We start from the raw sequence: 9,497 nt of genomic DNA, 5'->3' as shown, positions 1-9,497 counted from the left end.
TTTATTTTCTAGAATTTCATGAGAAAAAAGATCGATATCGAAAATTTATTTATTTTAACTTATATTATTATGAATTTTCTTTAAATTTGTCGAAAGATTACTAGATACATATAAAGATACTAAAAGGATATTAAACTATATTAAAAATTGAATAATAATATATGTTTTTTTAGCAACTAGTGTATTTTAATGATATAAAGATGTGTTTCAAAAAATATACCATAATATTACCAAGTGCAGTTTAAAATACAAGAAGATATAATTAAAATAAAATTAAAAAGTCATTTTATGGTAACAAAAATATACTAAAAATTACCAATAAAATATCAAAAAGATACCATAATTCAATCCCAAAAAATCGTATAATAAGGTTTTTAAAGAAAATCATAAAAAAAATTTACTGTAAAAATAGAATTTCCCTCCTACTTTTCTGTACTCTTGTATAAAATCTAACATTTAACTAGACCTAATATAAGTGTAACAACTCATTCTTAAACTTAACTCAACTTTAAACATATATGTATTTAATAATATGTGGTCAATGAAAAATGAATTAACTCTCTTTTGATTTAATATTAATTCTCTAATTGATTTAATTCCTATTTTATAGATCAAAATTGATATATAGTAGTGCATCATAGCCACCTAAAAATATAGAAAGAATTAATACAGACTAATTAACCTCTTGTAAATGATTTATCCATGTAATTCAACCTTTTATTATTTTTATATCCCAATTAGAATATGAATTTAAGTGTTAACTCTATAATTGATCCAATTATATCTGTTCCTGTATACAAATATCATATCTGTTCTTGGATACAAATATCAAGCATTTGATAGATTTAATTCATATCTATTACTTTAAACATTCAAATACAAAAATACTTATAAATTTAAACAAATGCCTTTATATGCTAATAGAATTTGTACAGATTATCTTGAATTTTTTAATTCATCATCTTTCAGGCATGCACTAACATAATTAACCAAAAACGGGATTGATTTTATATCCTCGGTTGATTTACAAGGTCTAAAAGCTTTTTTTTTACTGGATCTTCAAATTTTACCCTTTTGTTTTGCAGTATTGACAACCTTGGCACGTATCAGAATGAAGGGGTGTTAATGGAATTACGGTGACTAATTGTACATTATCCAAGACTGGTAACGGGTAAGAATCAAAACATGGCCTGCATCTCCGCCAAGTGTAGCTTAGCTTCAAGAATTACTTCTCAAGATGTCACTATGGACTCTGTAGACAATCCATGAATATTCAGTGAATCATATCTACACGTACACTTATTCTTTCACACAATCACTTATTTCATTACTTGCAAGAAACGCAAGGTTTTTCTTTTTTTCTTTTTCTGAATACTCAGCAAAGCCAGTACTCAAAGGCAAACATAAACAAGCAGAAGAAAGAGTACCAGCTAATCGTTGGTAACAGTTATTCAAACATAAAAACACACCATAGCCAGATCCTTAGAAGGATCGATAGAGCTCGAGGACCTTCTTCCAAGATGGCCTGCTGCTGATATCATCCCACAAGCACTCACATACTTTCTGTCCTTTATCATACACTCCCTCTTCATCGGACCAACTAAGTATTGGGTAAAGGGTAAGTGACTAAGATCAGCAAGGCTAAAGAAATCCCCAGCTAAGTACTTGCTCTTTGAGAGCCTCTCTTCATAAATGTCCAGCACCTTTGCTATTTTTTCTTCACTCTCTTTGATGAGCTTCTTATCTGGAGTAAACCCCAAGGCTGATGCAAACAAAACGTGAAGGGTCATGTTGTGAACATGTGGGTGATAGTTCTGTGCCTCTACTTCAAGCCATTGGTCCACCAGTCCCCTCTCTTCTATAGTCTTTCCAAGCAAATCAGTGCCCTGAGACTTGTACTTCTCTGCATAATACCTTATGATTGCTCGCGACTCTGCCCATTGAATGACAGCCAGTTAATTAATCCCCACCAATAATGATTAATAAATCTCATCTCAATGTAAATAGAACCCCAATGCTCTCTATTGGTTAGACACAAATTAGGGGAGACAACAAAATTTCACCTCAGACATGAATTAAGCAGAAAATTCTTTAATTTTCGTTTCCTCCCTCTCTTTACTCTGAATTCCACCTTCCAGACAGTGGTGACCCAAAATTCAAAGAATATTATTGAACATAAACTAAACAGATAAGGAGGGGTTTTATTACCATACAAAGTGTAGTCTCCATCTTGAATTACAGGAAGTGCTCCAAAAGGCTTCAAGTGACAAAAAAAAAAAAAATATATATATATATATATATATAACTTTTGACTTAATTTAAAACCAAATTAAAGACCAAAATAAAGAAAGAAAAAAAAAAATTGAACAAACCTGCAACTTGAGAAAATCAGGGTTTCTGTGCTCTCCTTTGATAAGATCAACAGGTACGGTCTCAAAATCAATGCCCTTTTCAATAAGGCAAACAAGCACCCTCTTGGGAGACGCATAGGCTGGACCGTACACTTTCACCACCATTTTCTTTTTCTCTCAAAACAATTACAGTGAGTGAGAACTTGAGACTTGGGAGGCTCCTATAAGATGTCGATCTCATAAAGGCAGAGTTTGCTTAATTATCATTTTGAGGGGTAAATTTCATTAATGACCTCTAGTGTTAAGTGTGCTTCCATTATTATACCTAAATTTTAATTTATATCACACAACTCCCTACATTTTAATTATAGTACTATTAATTTCCTTTTAACTTAATTTCAAGATTAATTGTACTAAAACATAAAATGATATTATAATATTATAAATATTTCAACCTCATAATAATATTATAGCACCATTTATACAGTCTAAAATTTTTATTAATTAATTCCTTTCAGCAAAAGTAATAATTATTCTTTTTAAATTGATTCCTCCCTATAAAGTTATTGATTGATGGTGTCATTTCCTCAACTGTATTTTTAATCATCAAAATTTAAAATTTGAAAATTGTTATATCTATTCACTATACATTATACGCCTACAAGTTAGCATGTATTGTTGGTGTTTTTAAATTGCTAGAAAGTTGCTAGTCCTATTTATATCAGTGGTTTAAATACCAATTTGCCTCATGAACTTAGGATCTGTGAGTAATTAGCTCATATTTTAATTTTTTATCAATTCACCTAGCAACTTGACAAAATATTCAATTTAATCCAATCAAAGGATTTAATTAATACAAAAGTTCATTTGATTTTTGAACTTCATACTAAATTTCAAATTTCATAATAGTAATTTTCTATTGGATTAGAATAAAATTATTTAATTTTAACGTAATTTACTTATATTATCTAATAAATAATTAAATAATATTTTAATTGGAAAATTTAAATTAAATAATATTACCAAATTATATAAAAGTATACTTTTTATTTAATTTAATATTACCAAACTTATTTGAAATATTTTTAAATTATTTATATAATCCTTATAAATATTATTAATTATCATAATTGATAGTTATTAAAAATAAAAAAATTAAATATTTAAAATAGAAAATAAAGTCAGATATTACATAGTGACTCATATAAGAAAATATAAAATAATACCGAAATATATTTTAACTCTAACAAAAATTTTTAAAAAAATGCAACTATTAATTGGAGTTAAACTAACATATGTTTTCTTTTTTTTTTTGTGAAACTAGTTAAACTAACATTTATAAATTTAACATCATTATTTTGTGTTTTCAATATAAACAATAAATTTCACTTGATATGCGCTTTTAGTTTTAGTTTTAAATATTTAATATTTTTTTGTGATATATCTAATTAACAATTATCAACTATGATAACTAATTATTGTTATAAAAATAAATTAATATTAAACGAATTATATAAATTTTTTAATATTAAATACAATAAATTTATAATTATTATGTTATACTTATATGACATAACGGGTGAACAATTAACTCAACAAGAAAATCTGAGACTGAGTCAAATACTAAAATTTATTATTTTTATTAAAAATTAAGATTAAATGTTTCTAAAATGTAATATTTTATTCTAATTTTGTAAAAGAATAAGTTTACATGAATTAGATAATATTATTTAATTTAGAACTCTTAGTTAAAAACTTTATTCAATTATTTTGTTTAAATAATATAATTAAATTACGTCAAAATTAGAAATAAAATGAAATTTGGCCACTAATATTGTCACATGGGTTCAATTTAGTCCTTTTCTAAATTTATAGACTTTTTAGTCTAAATATTTATATATTTGACTCAAATTAACCATATTTAAAAAAAACAAATAAGAAAGTGAAAGTCACTCTCTCTTGAAAAAAAAAATAATATAATTTAAAACTATTTTATATTTTAGTACAATTAATATAATTAAGCGGTAGACATTAGCACCATTATTCTCACTACCATTATTCTCAAACTTTCTCACCTTTACCGGCTCTCGAACCATTACCATTGTAACTTCTCTTTCAATGTCATTATTAAGAAAAGAAACAGTAAGAACACTATAGCAATATTTAATTTTTATTATATTTTATTGAAATATTAATATATTTTTTAATTTCAATAATTTAATATAAAAATTTAATTTTTTAATTTTTAATTATATCCACTCTCTTTCTAGAGAGTATATCTCACTCTCTCATTTTTGTGAAAAGATAGGTTTGAAAATATACAAAAGTTTAAGCTAAAATATTCAAACTTTTAAAAAATAGCTAAATTGAACCCGAGCAATAAGATTAGTAGAAAATAAGTATTTTTAATAAATTCGACAAACTTCGAATAAACTTGAGAGAAAGAAAGCTTGAGGATTCTTGGTTCATAGGATCTACAAAAAAAAAAAAAGTTATTAGAATGGGTGTTAGATTCCGACGATCTAACTCCAATGCTGAACAAACTATACCTTTTATATATTAGGGCTTTATGTCCTCTAAGTGAAATTTTCATATTTTTCTTTATAGAAAATTAGGTTTCACTATAAGAATTTGACAGATTATTGACGAAATATTTTGTCGGTAATTTGTTCGAAGCCCATCAGTAAATCCCATTACTGATGAATTATCAACTATTTTAAATCATCGATAAGAACGCTGTCAATAAAATTTTTACCGATGGTTTTTATTTCGTAAGTAATTTACTAATGATTTTTTTATGGGTAAACTGTCAGCAAGATTTTCAAAATAATAATTTACTGATAAAAATTATGTCGATAACTCATTTTGCATTGTCAGTAAATTGTTGTCCCGCCAAAAAATTTTAGAGAAAAACAATTTAGCAATAAAAAGAACGGTCGAAAATTGTCAGTAAATTATAGTCCCACCAAAAAAATAGAGAGAGTTTTTTTACCAACAACATAGTATGTCGGTAAATCGTCGGTATATTTACTGTATTTTCCATGGGTAAACTAATGTCTTTTTGAAGTGGTATTAGTCGGTAAATCATCGGTAATCTTTTGAGACTTTGTTGGTAAACTGTTGGTAGATTTGAAATTTTGAAATTGTAATTCATCATATTAACCTGTTGGTAAATTGCAATATTTATTTTTAAAATTTTAATGGCAATATTATTTTATTTATTTTTAAAATAGAAAAAATAGTAATTGAAATAATAAAATATAATATAAAATGCTAAACATTTAAATATATGTAGATGTATATAAGTATTGTTCGTAGTAATAAGTACAGTGTAATTTGTAATAAACGTCAACATAATACTAAGGTATAGGTGATTGGTCGTTATCATCATTCCCTGATTGAGGTTGGGAACCGTGTTGCTCTAATTGTGGGTGAGAAGAATGTTGCATGGTATTGACATGGGCTATCAAATCTCTTATCAGTTTCCGTAACTCTCGAATCTTCAATTGATGCTTAGTCATCTATCGACTATGCTCAGTCATTTGTCGACTTTGCTGAGCCATCAACTCACCCTGCTTAGCAATTTGAGCTTGCAGTTGTTGAATTTCAGCAACATGTTCACAACTAATATGGTGAGTCCTTAAAGAAGAGGCATCAGACGACGAAAAGAACTCAAGCGGTTGAGATCCAAGACTATAAACACGATTCCTTTATTATCCATCGACAACTTTGAGATAAAGCTCATTCTCATTCAAGGTCTCATTTGCTTGGGTCATTGATGGGTGCTAATCGTGTTAGCTACAATCTAAGGCAGTGTACCTATCGATGCAGTCTAGCACTAATGGCGAGTATCAAGGTCGTATTCCTCGGGAAAGTGAAAGCCCAGAGTTACTCCTTTGTTCTTTGTTATATTAACCTAAAATAGATAATGAATAAATTCTAAACTAACTATTAACTACAAGCTAAGTTCTGAGGGAGATGCAAGAGTAATTGATAAATGAAATAATCAAGACAAGAAGACAAACCCAAAGGGAATCTAAACTAGTTGGCAATCAAACAAAGGATCGGTGAGTCTAATTATGCTACCCGTGGACAAATTCTTAACCGAATTCGGTTTCTCTCTCGAGATAACCGAATTCCTAAACATAATAATCTAAAGTTGGAATCTCTTCCTAACAATTGATTCTTAAATTAGCATTAAGCTTTAATCCGCCTCTATTAAGCTTTGTTAATTCTTAATCCGGCTAGTTAATTATCCTTATCTCTAAGCGATTATTAACCAGTTCTTGGTATTCAAAATTCCAATTGCCAAACGGATTTCTCAATCTCATAAAGCAATCTAAACATCACAATTCACAACGTCTCATGAATAATGCATAATCTTATTAATACTGAAAACAAGAAGAATACAAAACCAACTCAAACAATCCAACAATATAATATCAAGCCAACATAGTAAAGAAATTCCAATGGATTTAATCAATCTAGCTAATCATGTTCATTCTTAAAATATACAAGAATTCAATTACAACAATAAGCAAAGGTAGAGAAAACCCGATTACACCCTTGGATGAGAGTAAACAGCCCCAAATCCTTTTGCTCCAATTGAATCGATTCTTGTTCCTCTTGCTCGATTTGAAAATCAATCAACGAACCTTGCCCATTCTTCGATCCTTCAAGGAAATCTGATTGAAACCTTGATCCAAGTCTCCTTTTTCCCTTGGTTTCAACTCAGAAAACCCTTATGGAGAAAAATTAGGGTTTTGGGACGTTCTAACCCTAGCCTCCTCTTTTTCTTTTTCTTTTCTACACCCTGCGCGCAGGTGTCTTCGGCCGGTTACTAGACACGCCGTGCGCGTTAAGGTTAAGTTTCCGGTGTTCCCGTGTGTTCCGTTATCATTTTCTTCCGTGTGTTCCCACAAATCTCTTCTTCTTCGACGTCCGTGTGTTCCTTAACACTAAGTGACTTGTTGAACGCGATCGATCACCATGGTATCTCTACCAGTTCCTCTGCACTGCGCTAGCCTTGCTGGCAGCCTGCTGCAGCGACCTTTGATGTCCATTATCTCATTTTCCTTTTTCATCCTTTGACCTCTTTTGGACCTAATGCACACAAACATATGTATAAGGTGAGTGTTGAGACCAATTCACATCCAAATGTCCATAAAATCAATTTAAACTCCGTTTAAGTGTATTTCATCAAATAACCCCTTAGCTCATTGCTTGTCTCTCGCAATCAAAAGTAAAATAAGGAAAATAAACCACTAAGGAACAATACTTAAAGCTGATACAAGCTGTAGTAGGTTCACACCTAATAACAAGACAGTCAAAAGCAAGCAAGCAATCAATTCAATGATCATTCAAAAGGAACATGATTCACTCTAAATCACTCAAAGTGTTTAAAGGGTAGTGTTTAATCGCTCAATGCATCAACTCACTTACTATATGCTTGCTCTTAAATCCTACTCCTACCACTTATGGAGAGTCAACAACCATGTCAAGAGGTCTTTATAAGGGTTGTAATGGAGATTACGTAAGGGTAGGTAAATTTGGTCGAGTTGAACCTATGGTGTTCGCGAATGAATTACATGACCGCACACAAGCCACAAAAATTATAAGGGATAAACAATGAGTCCAAGGTGGGAAATAGGAATCAAGTCCAAATGTTTGGCTCACTTACTTTCTTTCTTTTTCATAAGGGAAGAACATTCACATAATATAGTGAATTTCTTTTTGGATCAAGTAAGGCCGCTACAAGATTCCAAAGCTATTCCCAAGATAAAAATTCCCAATAAAAACAACTCATGTGCAAAATCATAATCCAAAGCGAATAAAACTAAGTGGCAATGAAATATGATAGAAAATGGTGAAAGAGGGGTTATCTACGAATCAATAAACGAATGAAGGCTATTTGGCTAGAATGAAAACCTAAGTGCCTCTATCATACCAAAGTGTTAAACTCTCCTTGTAGGCCCTCATAAGCATTACCGAGCAAGTTCTAAAAGTAAAGACAGACTTGGCACTCTCAAAAGAAATAAATACAAGCATATAAAGTGTATGCTTACAATTTAGGCTCAATTTCTCACAAGTGTGCTTTTGAGTAGGTTCCAAACAAAAATCATCAAAACAGAATTAAATAAACCAAAGCAACTTAGTGCAAAACTCAAACTAATTATCTTACACTCTTCCGCGAAACTCAACACTATCGGTTTTACCCGATCACATGGACATAAACAGGATTTCAAAATCAAGTCAACAGTAAGAGCATCAAACAAGGTGAAAAATTTTCAAAATTTTACAAAAATTGCATAAAGAATAAAAAAATAACTAAGATGGGATAAATATCACCCACCCCACACTTGAAGGACACACAGTGAATATATGAAATAAAAAGGAAAAGAAACTAATACCGCCCGATTATGGCTCCGGGAGTGAAAAGAGGTGCACCGAGGATCGTAGTCACATGTGGAGCTGGTGGATTAGCGAGAGGAGGCTCGTCGTTCTTTGTGTTGAAAGGTGCTCATCGGAGAGGGCGGTGGATCATCTCGCTGAGGGATGTCAAAATGGCGCAAAAATATCATCAAACATGTCATTAGCCATAGAGGCCTCTAACCTACCTCCCTGCTCAATCAGGGCTTGAAGCATAGCCATCATCGCTCAAACTTAAAAAAAGGTCCCTGTTGAAAAGCCTCTTGTCGAATGAAATGCCGCGCCTCTAAGTCGCGACTTTCTAAACTCAATTGGGAGACTCCTAAAAGAAGACCTGAGAGCCCGAAGACTGGAATACATCCTGTGTACCATGGGCTCAAGAGAGCATTCCTCATCTATACTCGTGTGAGTCACCATCCCCATACTAACCATCCGGGGAAGTCCCAACGTTTCCATCACCCCCACTGTGGTATCGCCTCCAAAACTCCTAAGCTCCTAACCGAGTAATGTAAGTCACCTTCTTTGAGTTATTGCGGAAATAAGTACCCCATAATGGGTAACTACACCACTACTATCTTCCGCCGATGGTCCTAGCCGGCCAATGCATGCAAGTACTATAACCCTCGGTGTCATCAGAAATCTTAGCCCACATCTGCGGATATGACACACCGAGCGTGTGTATACGACTATAAACCTCTCCGCATCCTCCTCGGTCCA

At 31.4% G+C, this 9,497-nt stretch overlaps 1 protein-coding gene across 1 annotated transcript; it reads right to left on the bottom strand.

The window, feature by feature from the left end:
- Nucleotides 1–1,299: 1,299 nt before the first annotated feature.
- LOC125370016 (glutathione S-transferase F9-like) lies at nt 1,300–2,603 on the bottom strand. Its single transcript, XM_048373584.1, has 3 exons — nt 2,373–2,603; nt 2,209–2,257; nt 1,300–1,933 (listed from the first exon to the last, which is right to left on the bottom strand). The coding sequence occupies exons 1-3, from the start codon at nt 2,514–2,516 to the stop codon at nt 1,452–1,454; spliced, it is 675 nt and encodes a 224-aa protein (XP_048229541.1). The 5' UTR covers nt 2,517–2,603; the 3' UTR covers nt 1,300–1,451.
- Nucleotides 2,604–9,497: the final 6,894 nt, after the last annotated feature.

Source organism: Ricinus communis, chromosome 5 (genome assembly GCF_019578655.1).
Source record: "Ricinus communis isolate WT05 ecotype wild-type chromosome 5, ASM1957865v1, whole genome shotgun sequence".
Lineage (NCBI taxonomy): Eukaryota > Viridiplantae > Streptophyta > Magnoliopsida > Malpighiales > Euphorbiaceae > Ricinus > Ricinus communis.
Note: the sequence above shows the minus strand (reverse complement) of the source record. Positions and strands in the feature narration are given on the sequence as shown.

What these genes read in the sequence shown, in the direction of transcription:
- LOC125370016 (XM_048373584.1), bottom strand. Translation starts at nt 2,516, where the DNA reads ATGGTGGTGAAAGTGTACGGTCCAGCCTATGCGTCTCCCAAGAGGGTG. An exon ending in CTGATTTTCTCAAGTTGCAG is followed by an intron (nt 2,258 to 2,372) that starts GTTTGTTCAATT and finishes TGTCACTTGAAG; the next exon opens with CCTTTTGGAGCACTTCCTGT. An exon ending in TGGAGACTACACTTTGTATG is followed by an intron (nt 1,934 to 2,208) that starts GTAATAAAACCC and finishes TTCAATGGGCAG; the next exon opens with AGTCGCGAGCAATCATAAGG.